The sequence below is a fragment of the Chiloscyllium plagiosum genome, unplaced genomic scaffold (assembly GCF_037043375.1).
Source record: "Chiloscyllium plagiosum isolate Xiang-an unplaced genomic scaffold, Cpla_swu_hap1 HiC_scaffold_37, whole genome shotgun sequence".
Classification (NCBI taxonomy): Eukaryota; Metazoa; Chordata; class Chondrichthyes; order Orectolobiformes; family Hemiscylliidae; genus Chiloscyllium; species Chiloscyllium plagiosum.
Window position 1 is genome coordinate 14494701 of NW_028270175.1, and position 25224 is coordinate 14519924.

Sequence of the window (25224 nt, forward strand, 5' to 3'; positions counted from 1 at the left end):
GAAGGCGGGTATAATTACAACATTTAAAAGGCATCTGGACGTGTGCATGAATAGGAAGGGTTTAGAGGGATATGGGCCAAGTGCTGGCAAATGGGACTAGATTAATTTAGGATAGCTGATTGGTACAGAAAAATTGGAACTGAAGGCTTTGATTCTGTGCTGTACCAACTCAATGACTCTATAAAACAAACAAACACTAAGAGAGTGAAAAGAAATAAACATGATCTGGCAACCATCACAAAGATATAGCTGTAGGATGACATGGATTGGGATCTGAATCTTGCCGGGTACAGGAAGCTTAGGATAGACCAGAAAAGGTGGCAGTGTGGCCCTGTAGTTGTTGATGGTATTATCACAACAGAGACAGATGAGCAAGTTCATTTGGGTAGAAATGACCATAAGATGTAGGAGCAGAATTAGGGCATTTTGCACATTGAGTCTGCTCCACCATTCAATCATATGTTTCTCACCCCATTTTCCTGCCTTCTCCCCATAACCCTTGATTCCCTTGCTAATCAATAACCTATCTATCTCTGTCTTAAATACACTCAATGACTTGACCTTCACAATCCTCTGCAGCAATAGGTTCCACAGATTCACCACCCTCCAGTTGGAGAAATTCCTCCTCATCTGAAATCTAAAGGTTTATCCCTTCACTCCAAGGCTGTGCTCCTGGTCCTAGTCTCTCCTACTAATGGAAAATCTTCTCCAGGCCCACTCTATCCAGGCCTGTAAGTATCCTGTAAGTTTCATCCTTCTAAACTCCACTGAATATAGACCTAGAGTCCTCAACAGCTCCTCATATGACAAAACCCTTCATCCCAGGATCGTTCCTGTGAATCTCCTCTGGACGCCCTTCAATGTTAACATATCCTTCCTTAGGTACGGGGCGCAGAGCTGCTCACAATATTCCAAATGCAGTCTGCCCAGACACCTATACAGCCTGAGCAGTACATCTCTGCTTCTGTATTCTAGCCCTCGTGAAATGAATGCTACCATTGCATTAGCCTTCCCAACTGCCAACTGAAACCTTTCCCCATTTAGAAAATAGTCTACGCCTCTATTCTTCCGACCAAATGAGAAATGATAAAGACAAGAAATCAGTTCCAGTATACAGGCTTTTTAACAGTAACCACATAGTAGGGTGGAGCAGGAGAGAACAAATAATGAGTTTGTCAGAAATTTAACTAGAGTCTGGAAAAGTCAGATGGGCAAAAATACCCTGAATGATGAGTTCATAGAACGTTTTCAGGATAATTTCTTAGAACATTATGCTCTGGAGCCAACCAGTCAGCAGACTTTAAAAGATCTGATTTATGTAAAGAGATACGGCATCTTTGCTGTGTGATAATTAATTAACCCTAAGTACCAGCAACCATAATGTGATTGAATTTTGCTTTCTGCTTGAGAGAGAGAGGAGTGAGTCCAACACTTTTTTTGAAAAAAGAAAGAATTGAATGAAGGGATTAGGAAAGGGGTGAAACTAGAGCTGGTTAAAGTGATTTGGCAAATTAGATTGAAAGGATAGGCCAATAGAGCTGAGTGGCAGACATGTAAGGGACGTTGCAGAGTTCACCGAATAGATACATTTCAACGCATAAGAAAAATTGCAGGGGACGACTCATGATCTGTGGTTAACAAGAAATGTTGAAGATTGAATAAAAATTTTATAAAAAAAGTAGCATAAAGTTATGTAAAAGGATCTTGTTGCCAATGGTTCTGAACTAGAAGGTTTGGAGTTCTGTCATAAAATGTCCAGACAGGTTGCTGAAAATAATTGTAACAAAATGCAAAGACAGGTGGTAGGTCAGAAGATTAGATAGAATATTTTTAAAAATTCAAGCGATGACCAAAGTATTAATAAGAGAAAAAGTAAAGTGCGAGAGAAAACTAACCAGAAATATAAAAAAAGGTAAGAACTCCCATAAATATTTAAAGATAAGTGTTACCATTGTCTTTTTCTTTCCAAATGCTGCCAGATCTCTTTAATTTTTCCTGTACTCGCTGTTTTCATCATATTTCAAAAGCATTTCTTGCATGTACACTGCTCCAGGATTTCTGAGGCTGTGCAAGCTGTTAAATAATTACACGTTTATCCCTTCATCTCTGTTGTTGAGTTTTTTAAATAAACTTTGGTGTTTCCTCAAATGTTGCAATAGGATAAATCCAGTAAAGTCTATCATAAATTCCCACCAAGAAAGTTGTCCTCACTTTGAGAAGTATCTGACCACAAAATAAACCTTTATACAAGACGACACCTGGTTATGTTCCAGCAAGTTTCTTTGCAGAGTGCCAAGAATTGTTAATAGTTCTATTTTGAAGGTTTGCTTAATTTTGAGAACAAATGTTTCTTTTGACTAGAAATTTCCTCCAAATTCTCTAGTCAGAAGCTAGAATTCTCATCTTAAATCTTCTATCATTGGTAATGTGCAGCCAATGATGCGATTAAAATAATGTTAGTTTTCTGTTAGTCCTTCCATCCAACTCATCTCATTGTTCTCGGCAAAAAGGATAACAGCTGAACAAAATAGCTTGTCATTGTTTGATAGTACAGGACTTGTGTTGTGGAAAACAACACATTTTGTTGTAGCTTTTTATATTGCACTCACCAGGACAAACTGCAAGAATACCAAATCAAGTTTAATTGAGTTCCTGAGTTGGGTGAAACGTGTTAGGAAAGCCAGACATTTGTCTCATTATTGCCTGCACATTAACCAATGACATGGTACTTATGAAGAGCTTTTGAATTTTCCCTTTTGAATTTTCCCTTTTGAATTTTCCCTTTTGAATTCTTGTGAATTGTGCTGGTGATTGTGAGATGAAAATATGTGACAAAATGTCTTTTTTTTTTAAAAAACACTCATGAATGCTGATTTTGTTTTTCCCTACCGAACAGCAAAATCTGACCTAATTTGAAAAGATGTTGGCCATTTTTGTGATATGTACTGCAAGTGACCATTGTTTGTGATAGCTTATACCAAAAGCTATTGGAGTAGATTGGGTGGGGAGCAGATGATGGGGCAGGGTGTGGAGCCAGAGTGGTCAGATCCTTTCTTTTCCCCACACTTTTCAGCAAAGGCTTACTGGGAAAGTTGAAACGAAGGAGCCCGCCAGCTTCTTTAAATACTCCTTTACATAGCAGCCACAAGTGATACATTGACCTGCCTTAGACTATGTAAGTTGGACGAATGAAGGTTTAAAACTGAGACCAGATCAGTTCTACATCTGATGGTGTTTGTATGATTGCACAAATGGAGCCCAAAACGTGCAGGTGAGGTGGATTGGCTGCGCTAAATTGCCTGAGGTGTCCAGGGATGTGTAGGCTAGCTGGATTAGCCACGGGAAATGCAGGGTTACGGGGATAGGGCGGTTTTGGGATACTCTTCGGAGGGTCAGTGTGGACTCGATCAGCCGAATGGCCTACTTCCACACTTAGGGATTCAGTGAGGAGGAGAGTTTATAAACACTGATCTGGATTATTTTGCCGACAGAGTGGATTTCTCTCTCTCTCTCTCTCTCTCTCTCTCTCTCTCTCTCTGGCATATTAAGTTTCCGTATAGATTGCTGTGTCCCCACGATGACCCAAATAATTGTTTGCTGAACAATATGCTCATTCGAGTAGAATGATGTGTGTTGGAGGATATTGAGCTGATGAACCAAAATCTTTCACTCCCTCTGGATGGGGATTGGCTTTAATTTCCCAGTGACCAGCATATTAAAGAGTTGTACACTGCTTGTGCAATACTAAGCTAAGCTATGGCTAGAGGTTTCTGCAGCTGACACCCCTATACCCCCTTCAAGGGCAGCATGTTATTTGATTGACTAATAATTCTAATTGAGGCAGAAGCTGATTGACCTTTGATCCTGTGGGTGTCAGCTGGTGTAAAATGCTCTCTCTCTGTTTGCGAAAATGGCACAGTTTGTTTGTTAGCAAAATTAAAACTTCATTGACAACCACCTCCATCACGATACTGGCAACACAGAGAAACACTCTGGGACGTTCAGGGAGGTCATTCAACCCACAGAGTTCATCAGAAAGCCTGACTTCATCAAACTTTGTCTGGTTGTTGGAAAGAGTGAGCAAAATGTCACCTGACCCTTTTCACAATTGTAATTCATTCAACGATTAAAGCTGTTTTAACAACCCAAGGCTAATTAAGCCTTTAAACATCTTGCAGCCAAATTGTTTTTTAAAATAATTAAAAGGCTTTTAAGAACCTTGTATTGTAACAAAGAGGCTCCCTTCTATTTTGCTTCTCCCTCCTCCTGAAGGTGCTAACTCACACCTCAGGCCTTAAGAGCAGGCTACATAAGGACTGAAGCTTACTTCAGTAGTTCCTCCAACAGCCTTTCACTTTCAAAGAGCTGTTTAGCTGCTGGGCCTTCACATTCCCCAAACAGGTGTCTCAATTTCCACCGGGGTCCCTGCCTGTTCTAAACTCTGTGTGAACAGAATGTGTCCAATAGATAGTAAGATCACAGGATGAAGCTATGGTCTGCATCCACCAACCTGCACCCCCCCCCCCCCCCCGCAAAAATTACTGGTTGAATTTTCTCAAGTTGAACTCACGTTTACAGAGTGTTATAAAGGGCAAGCTGAAGAGCAGCTGGAGATTCTGGTTAAATTTCAGATTTTATTCTGAGTGTGTTTCGTGTTCCGAGTCAACTGCCCCTGCTTGTAAGGCATAACAAGCAGGGGCATCCAGTCTTTGTGGTGGCACTATAGCACCTCCAACAATGTTGCACGCCCTTATTATTACACTGAATACAGCTGAAAGTTTGTGCTCAAGTCTGATGGGATTTGAACCCATCATTTATTTTAGCGATAAGAATGCAATGTGTAGGAAGGTGAAGCAGGGCTTCTGCACCCAGTAGGTATTGTCCACTGTTTCAATGGGACCTCCCTTCAGCAGAGCACAGTTTCGGCATTGGGGACAACAGATATTTCTTGCCTGTTCAGAACAGAATTAAGCAGCTCTCGGTCATCATGGAATTTGTGATTGGATCAGTTGTGATGCTATTCTTTATTTTCTCTGTTTTAGGAGGATGAGAAGTTCACGATTAGGAATTTGCAGATCTTTATGATGAGATGCCAAATTTCTGATGCCAATCTGCTTTAATTTTGACTCTTCTGTCACATCCTCCAAAACAGCTGGGCAAACAAAATGTCTCAAAGGTATTCAGACAGTAACCTGGAAGAAAAATCACAGGTCTTGGTGTTGGAGCAGCCATTTAGGTCTGACTTCCAGATCAACTCTGACTCGGACAGGTTGGTGACTGAGGGTGGTAAGCCTTCAATGCTGGGAGTAGACAACTTGGCACTGGGCAGTGCCAATTGCATGCCATCGCTCTCAGACATACCAAAGGTGGTTCTGAGCACAGACAGTCCAGCTGCACTGAAGAAGGGGCACCAGCAGATTATCCCCAGCAAACTGGCCGTGACGACCAAGACTAAAATGCGGCCTCAGAGCAGTGGGCCGTCCGGCAGGCGGGATAGCGGCAGGAGGGAAGTGCGGAGTATGCCGCCGACTGACTTGTGGTATGAGGACGGGAGTAATACAGGGAGCTCGAGCGGGACTCTGCAACGTAATCGCCGCAACATGTCATACAAGGTGGCAACAGACAGCTTGTCCGATTACTCTGAGGGGCAGAAGCTGTTATCTCCTCCCACGCTGTCACCTGTAGTGGAGACGGCGACGGTGCAACCAGCTCGAAGTCCAGGCAGGACCAAGGTAGGCCAATTCTGATTGTAGCTATGGTATATAAAAGTGACATTGAATTGATTGTCACGTGTACCGAGGCACAGTGAAAAGCTTTGTCTTGTGAGCAATACAGGCAGATCACAGTGTTAAGCAGCATAGTTAGTGAATAATAGTCAAACAGCGGCAAAAACAAAAACACCAGTAGAGGCGAATGTTAAGAGTTTGAGAGTCCATTTGGTATTCTAACAACAGTAGGGTAGAAACTGTTTTGAAACCGGCTGGTGCACGTGTTCAGGCTCCTGTACCTTCTTTCCTATGGGAGAGTTTGTAGAAAAACATTGCCAGGGTGGGATGGATCTTTGAGAATGCTGACGGCCTTTCCTTGACAGCGGGCCTTGTAGATGGATTCTATGGATGGAAGTTGGCCTTTGTGATTGTCGGGGCTGAGTTCACCACTCTCTGTAACCGTCTCCGATCTTGAATGGTACATCATCTTCAACCTAATATATAACACTGGTGATGTACGCCATCCCCAGTGATGCCCTCAGTGCCCAAAGGCCCTAGTGTATGTCATCATGAAACAGAGCGGCATGGTGGCCCAGTGGTTAGCACTGCTGCCTCACAGTGCCAAAGACCCGGGTTCGATTCCACCCTTGGGTGGCCGTCTATGTGGAGTTTGCACATTCTCCTTGTGTCTCTGTGGGTTTCCTCCCACTGTCCAAAGATGTACAGGTTAGGTGGATTGGCCATGCTATATTGCCCGTTGTGTCCTGGGTGAGTTAAATACAGGGTTACAGGAGTGGGGTAGGCAAGGTGGATCTCTTCAGAGGGTCGATGTGGACTCAATGGGCCGAACGACCTGCATCCATACTGTAGGGATTCTATGATTCTCTCTTCTGTGGGTCCTGATTGGACTTTTACAACAGTGACCAATTGCGCAGAAAATGCAAAAGAGCTGAAACTGAGGAACTGACGTCCATGGGCCCCAGCCCAGGAAGAGTTGGCACTTGTCAACCACCTCACCCCTCCCTCCCTGAAGGGGAGAGTCAGTGCCTTCGGGACTGCTCCTCCTCCCTTAGGAGGATGCAGAGATTTAGTTCTAGGCTGTGGGCATGGGTGAGTAAATTTTAACAGCTACTTAACATTGAATCAATCAATTATTGGCATCATTAAAGATAAACATAGAAGCATAGCATCTTGGGTGCAGTGGTCATGCCCTTAGCTCTGGACCAGAAGGTCTGGATTCAACTGCCACTTCAGGATGTGATGGTGACAGACATGGGTCAGATCACATCCATACAGGTTGCTCATAATTGTAATATAATGGCAGCGAAGGAGACATTTATCTCACTGAATGACCTTTCACCCTGGAGGATTAGGGACACTTGTGGTTGCCTTTTCTTCTTTGTTTGACTTTATAAATTTAATATTTGATCTCCTTCCTCTAGCGGACATTAGGAAGAAAGAAAGGACCCAGAAATCGAAGTTCCTTTAAGGATGGTAAGAGCAAGGCACGGGTGAGGATGGAATGTGGGCGGATGTGATCGAAGCAGTTTGGAAGTCCGTTTGACTGGGGAAGGGAAGGGAAGGGGAGGAGTATGATTTTGGGAAGCTTATGGATGTTGGGGACTTGGTAAATGATTAAAGCTTTGGGCTCGCCTGTCGTCTATTCTTCCTCCTGAAGAGTTCAGCAATGAGAGGAGCAGTCAGTCGGCCTGGTTTTGAGCAAGAAACGTTGGCCGGGGGAGAACTCCGTGCTGAGCTTCCTCGTGGTCAAGCAGGGAGTTTGAACCTTGTTTTCATGCCTGGATTGTTGCACGTGGGGGCGGGTTTGCAAAGAACATCCTTCTCTTTCACCCACACCCAACCCCTGGCAGCTCGCCACCACCTTTTCAAGGGCAATTAGGGGTGGGCAATGCATGATGGCCCAGCCAGTGGTGTCCCCACTCCATGATGACTGGATAGAAAAGAAAGGAGTAACTTCAAGTGAATGGATATTCCATATGATGTGGCATGGGCATCCTCTAAGTTTGGTATTTGGAATGTTAATTGATGGAAATGGTACACACATGAGGAATGTGTTTGAATTCAGTGATGGGTGAAATTCCAGTCTACCCTGCAGGCAAGTTAGCTTACATCTCTCTGACTGGCTCCTGAGGTTTGTGAGGCTGACCTTAATTTGGCTTTCATTGGTTAATGTGTTGCCGAGTGTGGGAACTAGAAAATGGTAAACCGCAAAAGGAGCAGGGACGACGAGTGAGAAGCAGGCAATGTGGAGTTAGGAATGGGGCGGCTAAGAGTCAAGAGTGGGGCAGCAAGAAAGTCACAGGATTTGAATTGAATTGATGGGAATTGCTTTCAAACATGCATCTTATGGGGGCTGCGCATGTTAAATGATCTTTGCATTGTTTATGGATGGCCTGATCCTTTGTTGCCGTCTTCTGTTGATGGGGTCTTGAGCAGTGATATGACAGGTACCGTGACTGGATGGTAAGTGTGCAGTTACAATAGCAACATCACCAGCCCTGTAATCATGTTATTGTTCAGCAAAACAAACCCCAGTATTAGCGTCCTTACCATTGATGGGTCCAAAGTGATGACTGGAGAGAAAGTCAGTCAGGAACCTGTGGAGGGAGTGGTTTGTCATTAGTGCTGCCGTTCTGGTAGTCCAGCTGGTTTAGGCTGTGCCCCTGCTGACCCTGGGATCTGCTGCTCAATGCCTCGGCTCTCGGCACCTGGCCATATAAGTAACAGATCTCCAGGAGGAAACTGTGGACAGCAAGTCCTGAAAAGATGAACACTACCTGTGTGACTCGCTCTGTAATAGGTAGGTTTTGAATATAACAGTGGACTTTACATGTATTTCAAATATCAGGTTTGACCAAGAAACCAAAATGAGCATTTGGTGGTCGAGGTGGATGTGGGAGAGACTGCTATGTCCAGTAAGGGAGGGAGCAACTTCAGGAGAAGAGGGGTACCCTGTTCCCCAGGGAGAGTCGGCACCTTCAGGAGAGGAGGGTGACCCTGTATTCCAGGAAAAGTTGGGCATCTTTGGGAGACAGGGGCTTTAGTTTACAGTATCGAATGTGGAGATGTTAAACTGGATTGTTTCTGGGACAAATGACAGGAGTGATGAGCTCACCGGAGGCTCTGCGATTTGTTTACGGACAGTCTCTTCTCCAATGCAGTGAGAGGCTTTTAATGGGCTGATTTGTAATTCGGAATACTTCAGGTCCCTCGAGCAAACCTGTCACATTCCCCACTCGCACGTCACCTCCTGACAGAGCCCCAAGGTGCAGGTCCGAACTAGAGTGAGGAACCGAGACCAGCAGTGCAGGGTTAAAGTGAGAGACTTTATTTGAAGCAGTTAATCAGATACCTGTGGAGAAGAGATGGATCCTGGTCAGCCGGCAGAGGGTCCTATCTTGGGAGTGTTCCGACGTTTCTCCCTCTGGCAGAGGGAGGGGTTAGAGAGGTCGAGTGATAGCCAGACTGCTGGGGGAGGAATGAGTAACCTGTGTGAGACGGTCAGTTCATTCCTGAGTAAGCTCCTGTCTTCAGATCCCAGGCTATACCAGGAGGTACGGGAGAGGGGCCTGGACAGTGTTCCAGAGTCAGACGATGATTTACTGGATGACACCAGGCACTTGGAATCTACAGAACCGGACGACAAGATTGTGGTTCAGAATTACCGACCGGCACAGATGACATGGAGCCAGTTACCACAGGTGAGCTCGTGTGAGGGATTTTTGTGCATGGTTGCTGCAATTTGTATTGTTAGTTCAACTTACAATCTCTGCAAGTAGTTAGACATGTCCAAGAGGAACTGGAATCAAGCACACTATCAATGCGTTCACTCTGACTAAGTGGGATGTTGCTTCAAGTTCCATTTTCCTGCTCAGATCTTAAAATTAGTAGATTGGCCTTGGGTTTAAATATCTTGAAAAGTAATTAATTGGATGTAAGACACTTTGACAGGTCCTGATGTTATTAGGGACAGAATATAATTACAGATTTCTTCTTTGGGTCTCTAATCCTTTGGGCACAAGTAATATTCCTGACGCCCGTTCCATCTTCTTATTTCAGGTTCTAGAGCAAGGGATTCTGGAGACACTGTCGGCTGAGGAACGCAAGAGGCAAGAGGTACAGACCTAGTCCTCACTGGGGTGTGTCCAAGGAATGCTGCAAATCCAGGATGAGATTGCAGAAAATTGACTGGAGCATGAACGAAGCCAAATGTCAGAACCTTATGTCATGTTTTGTTGCTGAAAACGTAGACTAAAGGGTCAGACCCCCCCCCCCCCCCCCCCCCCAGTGCAGGTGGTGTCCAGGGTGAAGGGTCAGACCCCCTCAGTGCAGGAGGTGTCCAGGGTGAAGGGTCAGACCCCCCCAGTGCAGGAGGTGTCCAGGGTGAAGGGTCAGCCCCCCCAAGTGCAGGTGGTGTCCAGGGTGAAGGGTCAGACCCCCCGGTGCAGGAGGTGTCCAGGGTGAAGGGTCAGACCCCCCCGGTGCAGGAGGTGTCCAGGGTGAAGGGTCAGACCCCCCCGGTGCAGGAGGTGTCCAGGGTGAAGGGTCAGACCCCCCCGGTGCAGGAGGTGTCCAGGGTGAAGGGTCAGACCCCCCCGGTGCAGGAGGTGTCCAGGGTGAAGGGTCAGACCCGCCGGTGCAGGTGGTGTCCAGGGTGAAGGGTCAGAACCCCCTGGTGCAGGTGGTGTCCAGGGTGAAGGGTCAGACCCCCCCGGTGCAGGTGGTGTCCAGGGTGAAGGGTCAGACCCCCCCGGTGCAGGTGGTGTCCAGGGTGAAGGGTCAGACCCCCCCGGTGCAGGTGGTGTCCAGGGTGAAGGGTCAGACCCCCCCGGTGCAGGTGGTGTCCAGGGTGAAGGGTCAGACCCCCCCGATGCAGGAGGTGTCCAGGGTGAAGGGTCAGCCCCCCCACCCCCCGGTGTGGGTGGTGTTCTGGATAAAGTACCGAGTGCAGGATGCTGCTAAGTCTGGGGAATAGTGGAGCTGGTCGTGACCATTTACACGGTAGTTTGCTGTTGCCATGATTTGATTTGAAAGGCCTGTTGTTTGCAGATGGTTGGGACAGCTTCGCTGTCTGGGTTTGGGAGCTGGAATGTGCTAGTTTGGTCTGTCAGTGATGAGCTGTGCGAAGGACCTTGAGCCGCAGTGTCAGAATTCAGCTGTTGGCTCCAGTTACATGTTCCACGTTCAAATTATTTTCAGGGGAAGGAAGATTTCTCTGAATTCCCAGTTGGAAATTTTAAATGTCTCACTCTGGTTTTGAATTTCACACAACTGGAAAGGTGTTATCTACACCTTTACTTCAGAGACCTGGCCATCCCTCAGGCTTCTCTCTCTCTCAAGACAAGAATGTCACTTAGAACATAGAACAATACAGCACAGGAACAGGCCCTTCAGCCCACGATGTTGTCCTGAACATGACACCAAATGACACCAATCCCTTCTGCCTACCCTTGGTCTGTATCCCTCCATTCCTTGCATATTCACATGCTTATCTAAAGGTCTCTTAAATCCCCCGATTGTATCTGCCTCCACCACCACCACCCCTGGCAGTGTGTTCTAGACTCCAACCACACTCTGTGTTTAAAAAAAAACAGAACTTGCCACTCACATCTCCTTTCAACTTTCTCCCTCTCACCTTAAATGCATGCCATTAATGCACTTAGTTCAGAAATTCTGATCGATGTAGCATTTCAGTTTTAACCCTCTCAGGATACATAGTTGAAATTGAGGGAGTGAAACTCTGCACTTTTGAGCATTTGATGCTGTCACCGAGTGCCTGAAATAGAGATTGACAGAGATTGAGATACAGACATGCTTCCCACTATTGACCATTGTCCTGTAACCAGGGAGGTGGTGGTGCTTGGTAATATCACAGACTGTTAATCCAGATACTCAAGATAGTGGGTTCAAATCCCACCATGACCAGTGAGTAAACCTAGAATTGAAAGTAGTCTCAGCAATTGTTTTCAAAACACATCTGCTTAACTAGTGTCCTTTAGGGAGGAAAATCTGCCACCTTTATTCAAACTGGCCTCAATATAACTGCAGATTCACAGCAAAGTGGTTGACTCTTCACTGTTCTCTGAAATGGCCCTAGCAAAGCCCTCAGTTCAAGGGCAACAAATGATGAAAATGGAAGAAAACCAGAATAAAGTAAAACCCTATATATGAATGAGCTGTGGTCAGGAGTTCAGTATCTGCTGGGCACTCTCCTTCCAGGCTCATACAGGTACTTTGGAAGGTCCATGTCCTTTGATACTTGGCAAATTACTGAATGGAAAATGAAATGTCCTGTTTATTATTATTCTTGTGAAAGGCCATCTTTGAGATCATTGTGTCCGAGCACTCCTACCAGCACAGTCTGACAGTCCTAATAGACATGTTCAAGAACTCCAAGGAACTACAGATGACCATGACCAGCACTGAGCACCATCATCTCTTCTCCAACATTTGTGACGTTCAAGAGGCCAGTAAGAGGTAGGTTTGTGCGTGTGTGTGATGAGGTAGAGGGGAAGCTGCTAGAGGAGAGAATCCGTAAGGAGCATGGTCAGTTGAGTAACACAAAGGTCAGGTGTGTGTCTTGAGAGTTTCGTTCATAGTTGGAATTTGAGTGGTACTTCTTTTCCTGACTGACTGTGTGCCTTCAACTCTGGAGTTCCTTCTTTTAAACCTTTCTGCCTCACTCACCTCTTTTTAAGACATACTTTAGAAGTCTTTTTACCACGTTTTTGGCCTCTGACATCTTGTGTGGCTAAGTGTCATATTTTGGTCTGTCACAGCCCCATGAGATAGCTTGGAACGTTTCACTGTATGAAAGATGCTATACAAATGCAGGTTGTAATTGTTAGTCCAGGGCTGCGTAACAGCGTGTCAGGATGTTGGTGAAAGATTAATTGTATTTGCCCGGAGCAGAAGCAGACAAGTTGGAACAGCTGTACCACCCAAACTGCTTTTCATGCGGCTGACTCCAGTGATACAAAGACAGGCTGAGACTTGAATGTTCTCAGGTTACTTTCTGTGCAAGAAGGTGTTCTTATCCTCCACGCTTCCAATAGACTGACCAGGCCTTTCACTGTAACATTGAGCAAAGGAGTCGACTGTGGGGTTGGGGTGAGATTTAAGTTTGCCAACTCGTCCATGCAACCAGTTATATGCGTTCATGGCCATTGCCACTCTCGCCTGCAGACAAGTAATGCAGCTGGATTCTGCAGGAAACTTCCCAGGATCCCATCATGTGGATGGCCTGGAGCAGGAACTGAGTTCTGGAAAGCTGACAAGCCCGGTTTCAGTAAAGTGGTTTCGCTTGGCATTGGTGTTGCCTGTGCATGTGCTGAGGCGTCTGTTCTCATTCCCTGAGCCCACTGACTCTTCGAAAATAGGAGCAGGAATAGGCCATTCAGCCCTCCAAGCCTGCTCCACCACTCAGTGTGATCATGGCTGATTATCCAAGTCTAGTCCCTGTTCCCACTTCCTTCCCATATCTTTTCATTTCTTTCGCCTTCAACTCTCTCTCTTTTTTCCTTTTTGAAAACATTTAATATTTTGTCCTCAGCCACTTTCTATGGCAGAGAATTCAGGCTCACCACTCCCTGGATGATGAAGCCTCCTCATCTCGGTCCTAAATGGCTGTATCCTTAGACTGTGACCCCTGGTTCTGAACTCTCTGGTCTTTGGGAACATCATTTATCTTGTATAGGCTTGTTAGGATTTTATAGATCTCTATGAGGGCCCCATCATTCTTTTAAACTCATTGAATATATTCCAAACTGTTCCAATCCCTCTTCATACTTCAGTCCCTCCATCCCAGGAATCAGCCTGGTACATCTTTGGTTACACTCCCTTCATGGCCAGAACATGCTTATTCAAGTACTGTCCTCACTACTTCAGGTGAGGTCTCTCCAAGCCCTGTACAACTGCAGCAAGACATCTCTGCTCCTGTCCTCTCATACTCTCATTATGAAGGCTTAATACCATTTGCCGCCTTCACTGCCTGCTATACCTACATACTTACTTTCAGCGACTGGTATAGAAGGGGTACTTGGGTCTTGTTACATCACCACTTTCCCAACCTACTGCCAGTCAGGTGATAAACTGCCTTCTTGTTTTGTCACCAAACTGGGTAACCTCTCATTTATCCACATTGTACTGCATTTGCCCACTCACTCAACTTGTCAAAATCTGAAGCATATCTGCATCCTGCTCACAGCTCACCCTCCCATCCAGCTTTGTGTCGATCGCAATATTACATTTAGTTCCCACATTTGAATCATTAACAGATGCTGTGAATAGCTGGCATCCAGCAGCGATCACTGTGGTACCTACTAATCACTGCCTTCCACTTGGTAAAAGACCTGTTTATTCCTACTCTTTGCTTCTTCTCTGCCATCAGTTCTCTGTCCATGTCAGTCTGTTAGCCTCCGTGCCATGTGTTTTAATTATACATGCTAATCTCTTATGTAGGAACTTATCGAAAGCCTTCTGAAAGTCCAAGTAAACCACATCTATTATCTGATCTTAGTTACATCCTTAAAAAGTTCCATGAGATTTGTCAAGCATAATTCCCCTTTTATACATCCTCCTGTCCTTCTCAAATCTTTCTCCTCTCACCTTAAAAATATGCCCCTAGTTTTGAACTCCCCACCCTGGGGAAAAATGCTTGTCATTCACCTTATCTGCAGCCCTCATGATTTTATTAACCTCATTTAAGGTCACCCCTCAATTGTCTATGCTCCAGTGGAATGTCCCAGCTTACTTTTAATATCTCAAGCCTTCCATTGTTGCCAACAGGCTGGTAAATCTTTTCTGAACCTTCTCCAGTTGAATAATATCCTTCCTATAACAGGGTGACAAGAACTGCACACAGCACTGCAGAAGAGGCCTCATCAACGTCCTGTACAAACTCAACGTGACGCCCCAACTCCTGTACTCAAGGGTCCAAGTAATGAAGGCAAGCGTGCTCAATGCCTGCCTAACCATCCTATCGAAATGTGATGCAAATTTCAAAGAACTACACACCTGAACCCGTGGGTCTCTCTGTCTACAGCACTACCCAGAGCCCTACCATTAATTAGATTAGATTAGATTAGATTACATTACAGCGTGGAAACAGGCCCTTCGGCCCAACAAGTCCACACCGCCCCGCCGAAGCGAAACCCACCCATACCTCGACATTTACCCCTTTACCTAACACTACGGGCAATTTAGCATGGCCAATTCACCTGACCTGCACATCTTTGTGACTGTGGGCGGAAACCGGAGCACCCGGAAGAAACCCACGCAGACACGGGGAGAACGTGCAAACTCCACACAGTCAGTCGCCTGAGGCGGGAATTGAACCCGGGTCTCAGGCGCTGTGAGGCAGCAGTGCTAACTACTGTGCCACCATGCCGCCCCATGTATGAGTCCTCCTTTGTGAGAGCAGAGCAACAATATGTATTTAACTGTTCTGCCATTCCTTTATCCCCATTAAAACTCCCACTGCTTCTGACTGTAACAGACCTGCATTTGTCTTCATTAATCTTTTTCTCTTCACATACCTATTTGGAGCTTTTACAACCAGTTTGTATGATCCCTGCAAGTTTACTCTCATGCTTCAAATTCCCTTTGTTAATCGTTCCCTTTGACCTCCTTTGCTGAATTCTAAACTGCTCCCAAAACATCAGATCTGCTGCTTTATGTTTTGGCCAATATGTACGGCTGTTTCAGAGATCTAATCCTTTCTTGTTTTATTTATGTCAGGCAGGAATGAACAATTGTTGCTTTACCTGCATGAGTTCTTTAGGTCAGTTGGCTCAACAATCTGAATGTACCAGCAACTGCTGCCCTGTCATGCATCAGCCCTCCTTTGTCTGAGACTCTGACAGTGAGAGTCACCATCCTCCTGGACTGACATCTCTGTGTCTGTGTATATGCTCCGCAAGAGCCTCTTCCAACTCGAATAACCTCTCTATATCCTTCTGCTCCTTTCTCCCTTAACTATGCATCAATACTCTTTGCTTCAACCACATCATGTTAGAGGCAAAAAAAGCCCTGCAGATGCAGGAATCCAAGGTCGACAAACAGGAGGCTGAAAGAACACAGGAGACTGGGCAGCATCAGGAGGTGACGAAGTCAACGTTATGGGTATAACAACACATCAACTGTCTTGTTTTTTTTCCAGCGCCACACTTTATTGACACTATCTGTGTGAAGAAATTGCTTCTCAAACAAACTATGGTTGATCTGTTGCTGGTTATCTTTTATTTATGTCATCTTGTTCTGGACTCACCTATAAGTGGAAACGGTTTCATTATTTCCACCCTGTGGAATATTGTCAAATGTTTATAGACCCAGAGAAGGTTCCCACTTAGTCTGTGCTTTTCTAGAGAAAGGATTCCAAGCTGATCGTCAGATCCTATTTTACTTTGGTGACAACATTTGGATAAAGGGTTAACTATACCTTTATCCTAAGAATAGATACTGATCATGTGCTGTATCTCAGTGCTTTCAATTCACGTGGACCTGGAACTTGAAGTTGTGGGTTCTAGAAGATTGTCTTGCTGATCATCCCTTTACATATACAGTAGTTATGTTTAATGACGCCTGTTCAAACTCTTCCAAAACTTGAAGCGCTGCCATGGTTGTAAAATGCTTTGAGATGTCTTGAGGTTGTGAAAGGTTTGCTCAGTACCCCACAAGTGTGGTCTAACTGCCATTTTGCATAAAAGTAAGAATGTAATGTTTTAATTTAAATTCTATTCCTCCAGGAACAAGCTCCAGTCCTTGATGGGGGAGGGGCCTCTTTGCCAGACATAGTTCTGTCCTCACCCATTGCCCAGTCTTGTGACTCCTTCTAACAACAACAATGACACATCTTTCACCAAAGTTGATCATGAAAGAGTCTCAGAAGCATTGTCACAGCTCCATATTCCCTTTGTTAATCATTCTCTTTGACCTCCTTTGCTGAATTCTAAACTTGGACAGTAAGCCACACACCGAGATTCTAGTGACCAAAATTTTGATCAAAGAGGTCGGCTTTGAATAGTATCTTAATGAAGAAGGGACCAAGCTAGAAAGTCTGAGAGGTTTAGGGAGGGGAATCCCAAAGCTTAGGGCCCTTGTAGGATGAAGGCACAGCTGTCATTGGTTGATTAGAATGAAGAAGGTGGAGGAACGTGCGCTGTTATTAGGCTAGAGAAAGTTACGGAGTTAGTTGGGAGGGATTTGAACCCCAGTTTGAGTGTTGAAAAATGTGGCATTACCAGAATGTGGGTGAAAGGTCATGGGTGTGATTGAGGATATGGGTATCGGGAAAGTGGCTGAGCGCCAGCTTTTGGAGTGTAGGAGATCACCACCTACGGAGTCTCGAGGTACCAAACGCATGGATGGGCGTTTGAGCAGCAGCCGGGATGAGACCAGGGCTGCAGTATCACAGACCAAGGTGAAAGTAAGTAGTCTTGGTCATCGAAAGCCAGCATTTCCATGGCTCAAACAGATGACACCTCAGGCAGTGCACCCCTCTCCCTCTCAGTGCACCCTTCCCTCTGTACCCCACTAAAGTGTCAGCCAGGAAGTCTTGCTCAATTCCCCGAGGTGGGGATTGTACCAAACACCATCTGATGTAGAGCCACGCCTGGTATCTGGGGCTTTATATTGAAGTTGATTGGTGTATAAAGTTGAAAATGTGTTGCTGGAAAAGTGCAGCAGGTCAGACAGCATCCAAGGAACAGGAGAATCGATGTTTCGGGCATAAGCCCGAAGAAGGGCTCATGCCCGAAACATCGATTCTCCTGTTCCTTGGATGCTGCCTGACCTGCTGCACTTTTCCAGCAACACATTTTCAGCTCTGATCTCCAGCATCTGCAGCCCTCACTTTTCTCCTGGTGTATAAAGTTGTAAGACATTACCCTGTGGTTTTTGTGACATTTACTAATTCCAAAGACCGGTTTAAATTTAGAGGTGTTGGGTGCAAGGGCAAGATTATTACATCAAATTGCTGCAAGTGGCGTAAATATTAACTATTGAGTCCACAAAGGGCAGGGAACAGAATCCAGTTTCTTTATTGGAGGGGACAAAGGTCACTTTCTGAAACTTCTGTTCAGTCGCTGAGACATATTGTAAACAGATGGAATGAAGAAGATAACAAGCAGAGACTCCGAGTGCTTCGGTTAAATGTTAATAGCTGTAGCTCCTTCATGCTTATTAGTTAAATTAGAGTCACATCACGCGCATGCCTTTAATCTGAATAGAATCATAGAATCCCTACAGTGGGGAAACAGGCCATTCAGCCCATGGAGTCCACACTGACCCACCCACTCTATCCCTGTAATCCTGCATTTCCCATGGCTAATCCACCTAACTTGCACATCCCTGAACACTGGGCAATTTAGCATGGGCAGTCCATCTAACCTGCACGTCTTTGGACTGTGGGAGGAAACCAGAATATCCATGCAGAGACGGGACAATGTGCAAACTCCACATAGACAGTTGCGCACATCTGGAATTGAACCCAGGTCCCTGGCGCCGTGAGGCAGCAGTGCTAACCACTGAGCCACCATGCTCTGGTTAAAGGGACCTGTTGGTAAATTGGCATATTTCTAATTAAAGGGGCAATGACCTGATGGTAAATGGCTCCACGAGCACACTTCTGTGTGTGTTCCCCAAGAATGCCGTTTAGACAAATGTGTGTGTTTGGCCGGGGGGGGGGGGGGAAGAGCGATGATGAGGTTGCTGTGATGATTCCTGTGTCAGTGGGTACTTGCGATGTGTCTGGAACAGATCCAGCATCAGTTGTTTTGAGTAACTGAATGAAGTGTCGAGCAGTATGAGTGATTGGGATTTAGTGTTTCTCTGGGGAAACTGTGTGTGTGTTTGTGTCTGCACTTCCTCCATTTTTGTACTTGGGTGCCTTGCTTATTCTAACTATTACTGACAGGGATCCTGAACTGGAGGCAAAAGCTGAAATCCTGTGAATTAGTTTGTATTTATCTCTTTGATTTGATCTGATTGTGTGCGAGTAGATCCTCTATGGCATTGCTCTCGACAGTTCAATGATGTGCACTAACCTAGATTGGTTCTGGTCCCAAAATCCCCTATTCATTTAATGTTCAAATTCCTCCATGACCAGACCTTTTCCCAATCTCTATAACCTCCTGCCGTCCAACAAGTACATAAATAGAAAGGGTTTAGGAGGATATGGGCCAAGTGCTGGCAAATGGGACTAAATTGGGGTGGAATATCTGGTTTGGCATGGACGAGTTGGACCGAAGAGTCTGTTTCCGTGCTGTACATCTCGGACTCTATGACTCTAATTCTCTGAGAACTCTGCATCTCCCTCTTCTTTTATATGTTCCCCAACTTCAGGGCTGTGCCTTTCACTGCCACGGTCCTGAGATCATTTCTCATAACCTCTCCACTGCTCTGTGTTCCGCATTTAATGATGCTCCGTAAAGCTTAGTTCTTTAACCAAGCTTGACTCTCTCTGCATTTTGTACAGCACCTTGGGGTGATTTCCTACACTGAAGAAGCAAGTTGTTGGTGTAGAGCTGGTTGCTGGGTGGGATTGCCCAGCTCCATTCCTCCCCTCCCCGCCAAGAGCTCAGCAATTCATTTGTTGCTGTCTGCAGGGGGGAGAGACTTGCTGATCGGGAAGCTCATCCCTATTCGAGGGTTGGAAAATCCCACAATCCGCAACATTCCCTGTTCTTTGTCAGACTGACTCTCTCTGTCTTTAGATTTTTTGAAGACCTTGACATGAGGCTCCAGCAGAACCCACTTATCCAAGATATCAGTGACATTGTGGAGCACCATGCATCAAACTGTTTTGGTGCCTACATCATCTACTGCTCAAATGAAATCTACCAGCAACGAACGCTCGAGAGGCTACTGTAAGTACAGCGATTTGGGGCGGTCTTTGTGATTCTTCAAAATTGATCAGTCGGGACGGTGTGTCAGTCAGCAGTGAGATCTGCTGTAGGCCTCACTGGTTAATGCTCTATTTTTCCCTCTTGCAGCAATTCCAACACACATTTCAAAGAAACACTGAAGCAGATTCAAACTAATTCAAGGTGTGGAGGCCTACCCATCATCTCCTTCCTGATTCTACCTATGCAGAGGGTGACTCGACTCCCACTCCTCATGGATGTAGGTTTCCCTGCTGTTTGTCTCCCAATTATCTCTTTCTAAATCTCTCGTCCTCTCCGCCTGCCTATGTCACCCTGTCTGATTTGAGTTGGAAACCAGATCAGCCACAATCCTGTTCAATGGTATAGCGGACTCGAAGGGCCAAGTGACTTGTTTCTTGCTCGTATGCTGCATCACTGACTTGTGATTGATCACATGACTGAAGGCCGACATCTCTACACATAATTTTTGATGGGAAGGGTGGGGTAGGTCTGTCTCCCGAACACCTGGCACTGTTACAAGTTCAGAAATAGAGTCATACAGTCAGAGGCTTCACAGCATGGGAAGATACTCTTTGGCTCACCATGACAATGCTGGTCATCAAGCACCCATCTATTCTAGCCCCATTTCCCAGCATTTGGCCCATAGCCTGCTATGCTATAGTGTTTCAGAAGTTCATCTCAATACTTTTTGAATGTAGTGAGGGTTTCCATCCTACTGCTCTTTTAGGCAGTGAGTTCCAGATCCTTCCCATCCTCTCCAAATCTCTGAAATAATTTTCCTCAAAGCCCTTCTAAACATCCTGCCCCTTACCTTAAATCTAAGCGGGCTATTGACCCCTCTACGAAGAGGAAATGTGTCTTCCTATCTTCGCTTTCCACGCTAGTCATATTTTTGAAGAACTCAATCTGGACTACCTCAGCCTTCTCTGCTCTCAGGAAAACAATATCAGCCGAGTGAATCTCTCTTCGTAGCTGAACTGCTCCAGCCCAGGCAACATCCTGGTGAATCTCCTCTGCACCATCTCCAGGCCATCACATCCTTGGGCTGTGGGAAGAAACCGCGCGCCCCGGTGGAAATGCACGCAGGCACTGGGAGAACGTGCAAACTCTACACAGTCACCCAAGGGTGGAATCATCCCGATACCTTGGTGCCACGAAGCAGCAGTGCTAACCACTGAGCCACCATACCATCCCATTTGGGCCACGTACCTGAATATAGTGCAGTGGATGTCAGGCATTTTGGGATATTTCTGAGCGATGCATGCAAGGTGTTGAGTCTCTCTCTCTATCTTTAATTGTTACTCCTTTTATTTCATTCTCTATCTCTTCACCAGACCTTAAGAGGACATTGCCATCAAAGGAGACCGGACCATGATTGTTCTTGGGGAGAATGAAAACAGAGTCTTGACTCTTTCAAACCTGGAGACCAATGTTTTTGCTACTTGAGCTCCCATCGTGGTTTGACGCCAGTCCTCAGCATTGACTGTGTGATGTGATTTCAATGTCTTTCTCTCACTAATCCTCTCTTCTTTGTCTTTCAGACTATTTGTCAAAAGACCAATCGTTATCAAGTGGAGTATGATGTAGCCACCAGGGCATTGAAAGCCATCAGTAAGGTACAGGCCTAATATATGCATGCAGTTCAATTACCGGTTATTCTTATGTTCCTCAGAAAGGGCAAGACAAAATGAGGAAAGGGCAACAGTTCATCGGTTCTCCAGCTTTATTGTACTCGCCACTGTTTTTCTCCTTCTGTATTCATCTGGAGGTTTGCTTTGGGTTTGAACCAGGCTGATTGTTCTGATGCCACAGTCACGTTCCTCGATCAGATACGTGTTTTAGACAAGCGACACAAGCCATGTTCTGTTTTGTGTCTCTTTGCAACTTTGTGCCTCTTCAGTGCAACACCAAAGGGGTGCTCTCCAGCAACACCTGAATTTATTTTTGTAACTATCTCTCTGTCTCAATCAGTGGGACTATAAATCATCTCTTCGCTTGCGATTCAGCTGTTGACACTTTACTCACACTGTCTGACACTCTTGATCACCTGCAGAGACCTATTATTTAGCTTGTCGACACCCCACACATCATTTGTATGGATCTTCTGATCATCTTGATTATAAATTCTGTACCTGGGTGCCTCTCCTTACTTCACCAGGACAAAGGAGCAGCGCTCCAAAAGCTTGTGGTTTCAAATAAACCTGTTGGACTGTAGCCTGGTATCATGTGACTTCTGACTTTGTTCATCCCAGTCTGACACTGGCACCTGCACATGAGGGCTACACTGTGAGATGTGCCATCTTTCCACAGAAGTGTTATGTCATTGTCTCCTCCTTCATCTCAAGTGAGAGTGAAAGATGCCACCGCACTCTTTCAAGAGCATGGAATTGTCTGAATATGTATTAGAATTAGAATCCTCACAGTGTGGAAACAGGCCCTTCGGACCAGCAAGTCCACACCGAACCTATGAAGAGTAACCCACCCAGATCAATTCCCCTACGTTTGCCCGTAGTGTTCAGGGATGTGCAGGTTAGGTGCACTAGTCAGGGGGAATTTAGCATGGTCACTCCACCTAACCTACACATCTTTGGACTGTGGGAGGAAACCGGAGCACCCAGAGGAAACCCACGCAGACATGGGGAGAATGTCCACTCAGACAGTCGCCCAAAGTGGGAATCAAACCCAGGTTCCTGATGCTGTGAGGCAGCAGTGCTAACCAGTGAGCCACCATGTTGGGTGTCAAACAATATTAGCTGACAGTTGTTCCATTGGCTTTAGGATCTTACTGTGCACAAATTGGTTGCGTTTCCGTTGTCGAAGAGTGTGGTGCTGGAACAGTACAGCCGGTCGGGCAGCATCTGAGGAGCAGGAGAATCGATGTTTCGGGCATAAGCCCTTCATCTTCATTCCTGATGGAGAGCTTGTGCTCAAAACGTAGATTTTCCTGCTTCTCGGACGCTGCATGACCGGCTGTACTTTTCCACTCTTTAACTCTGATCTCCAGCATCTGCAGTCATCACTTTCTCCTGCAATTCCATTGTGTCAAAAATGGCTGCACTTCATTGTATTCAACTAACTGTGCTTTGAAATGTCAGCTCGGTTGGTCGGACAGCTGGTTTGGTGTATGGAGTGACGCCAACAGTGTGGGTTCAATTCCTGCTGAGGTTACCATAAAGGTTCCACCTCCTCAACCTTAACTCTCACTTGAGGCAAATTGACCCTCGGGTTAAACCACTATCAGTCATCTCTCTCTAATGGGAGAGCAACCCCATGGTCCTGTGGGATTATGATGACTTTACCTTTCAGTATTCTTTGACAAGTACTGAGATTGTAGAAGGTGTTATATAAAAGTGGGTGTTCTTTGTGCTTTGTCTCCTTTGCTATCTCTCTCACTCTCTCTGTCTCTGCCTTACATTTTCCTTTGGAGGAGAAGGAGGTGAGAAAGAGGGCAGGTCCCTTGGTGAGTGGGAGTGGAGCGAAGGGAAAGAGCACTGCCTCAGTATTGGGGTGGGCCTGGGGACAGTGTCACTGTCTGTCACTGGGTATGGTCATTGGCTAAACATGGGAGGGAGCGAGAAGTCTGAAATTCCCTCGTCCCCTCTGATGCAGCGCTGGCTCAGTTTCCCTGAGTTGGAGATATTTATGTTTGCATGGATTGCCCCCGGGTGGTGATCCTGCTGCAAACCGGTCCTGTGACCGAAAGAATAATCCAGAGAACATCTCCGGGACACCCGCACCAACCAACCCCACAGCCCTGTGGCCGAACACTTCAACTCCCCCTCCCACTCTGCCAAGGACATGCAGGTCCTGGGCCTCCTCCATCACCACCCCCTAACCACCCACTGCCTGGAGGAAGAACGCCTCATCTTTCACCTCCGGACACTCCAACCCCATGGCATCGATGTAGATGTCACCAGTTTCCTCATTTCCCCTCCCACCACCTTATCCCAGTTCCAACCTCTCTACTCGGCACCACCCTCATGACCTGTCCTACCTGTCCATCTTGCTTCCCAGCTATCCACTCCACCCTCCTGTCTGACCTATCACCATTACCCACACCTTCATCTACCTATCGCACTGTCAGCTACCAGCCCCACCCCCTCCCATTTATCTCACAACCCCTCGGCGCTCAGCCTCATTCCTGATGAAGGACTTTTGCCCAAAACGTCGATTCTCCTGCTTCTCGGATGCTGCCTTACCTGCTGTGCTTTTCCAGCATCACTCGACTCTGATCTCCAGCATCTGCAGTCCTCACTTTCTCCTAGTCCAGAAAACTGTTGAGTTCAAATCCTCCAAGGGCAATTTGAGGATTTGAATTTTTTAAAAAATCTGTAAATTAAAAACTGCTTTCAGAAAGGATGGCAATGGCTATTAGGTTATGGTAAGAGCATGTCCTTTTAGGGATAGAAGCCGCACCCTCCTTAGCCAAATTTGGCCTCCACATCATTCCAGTCACCACATATGGATGTGGTTGGTCCCTCATTTAGCTGAGAGGTTTTTTTGAGGAAGGCAGCTCCTTCAGCCTTTTCCTGGATATTGGGGTTAGGCCAAAAATGTTGTCTCGGAGATGATACTCTTATCCCGAGTATCTTGATGAATCAGGAAACTGGAACGGGAGTAGGCCATTTGGTCCCTCAAGTCTGCTGCATTATTCAATAGGATCATGACTGATCCCACACTCCTCACTCCCACTTTCCCTGCAAACCCTTCGTGCCTGTGCTGTTGTCAGGATAGCAGATCCAATGAGTGTTTGAAGAGTAGGCCTCCTTCCTCACGCTTCCAGTGGTGTAGTTTCCTGGGGCTTTCTCAGAGCACAGCAGTCTAAAACAAAGACCTTTTGCTTCCTTATCAGGGAAAGTTGTAGTAAGTAAGCCAAAGAACTGAGGATTCAGACAGGGACCCTAATGGAGGGTGAAGCAAGCCCAATCTGGGGATGTGAGGTGGTTGTAGGCCTTGTCACCAAAATGGTCAGCCATAATCAAGAACCACTGTGGGTAAAACTGCAAACACACATTTTCCTCAGTGTTTTCATATAAAAATAACAATCTTGAAATGAGTTCCCTGTCATATTTACTTCCTGACATTACCAGGCCAGATCCACCAGACATAACTTCAGTCTTACCTCAGTCTCCTACCTTACAGGGCTGGAATGTTGGGGATACTTGCAACTTGGATAAAGGCAAACTATGCCGTTGCTGGAAATCAGAAACAAATGTTAAGAATGCTGGAGAAACTCAACAGCATCTGTAGAGAGAAAAACAGGGTCCATATTTCAAATCAGTTCTGACAAAAGCTCAATAAAAATCTGAAGAACTGTGGGTTCTGTTTAAACCAGAAGCAAAAACAGATGTTGCTGGAAAAGCTCAGCAGGTCTGGCAGCATTTGCGATGAGAAATCAGAGTTAACGTTTCATGTCCGGTGACCCTCCCTCAGAAACGCTAGCTTTGATTTCTCTATACTGATGCTGCCAGACCTGCTGAGTTTCTCCAGCATTCTCTGTTATTCCTGCAATGTGACTCATGCTGAACCGACCCTGACCTTTAACCCTGTTGTATTGGCCTATTTTCAGTTTGAGCTTTGCACTATTTGAGAAGTTGTGGGTCAGCTTTGGG

At 45.9% G+C, this 25224-nt stretch overlaps 1 protein-coding gene across 2 annotated transcripts in view; it reads left to right on the forward strand.

Moving 5' to 3' along the window:
* arhgef16 (Rho guanine nucleotide exchange factor 16) overlaps positions 1–25224 on the forward strand; it is a 42917-nt gene that overhangs the window by 4777 nt on the left and 12916 nt on the right. For both annotated transcript variants that reach the window (XM_087980345.1, XM_087980347.1), the window contains exons 2-9: positions 5043–5732; positions 7151–7202; positions 9264–9430; positions 9789–9845; positions 12046–12206; positions 19442–19594; positions 19721–19850; positions 21154–21228. In XM_087980345.1, the coding sequence (XP_087836471.1) occupies positions 5166–5732; positions 7151–7202; positions 9264–9430; positions 9789–9845; positions 12046–12206; positions 19442–19594; positions 19721–19850; positions 21154–21228 (1362 nt within the window). In that variant the 5' untranslated portion in view covers positions 5043–5165. The remainder of the gene's footprint in view (positions 1–5042; positions 5733–7150; positions 7203–9263; positions 9431–9788; positions 9846–12045; positions 12207–19441; positions 19595–19720; positions 19851–21153; positions 21229–25224) is intronic.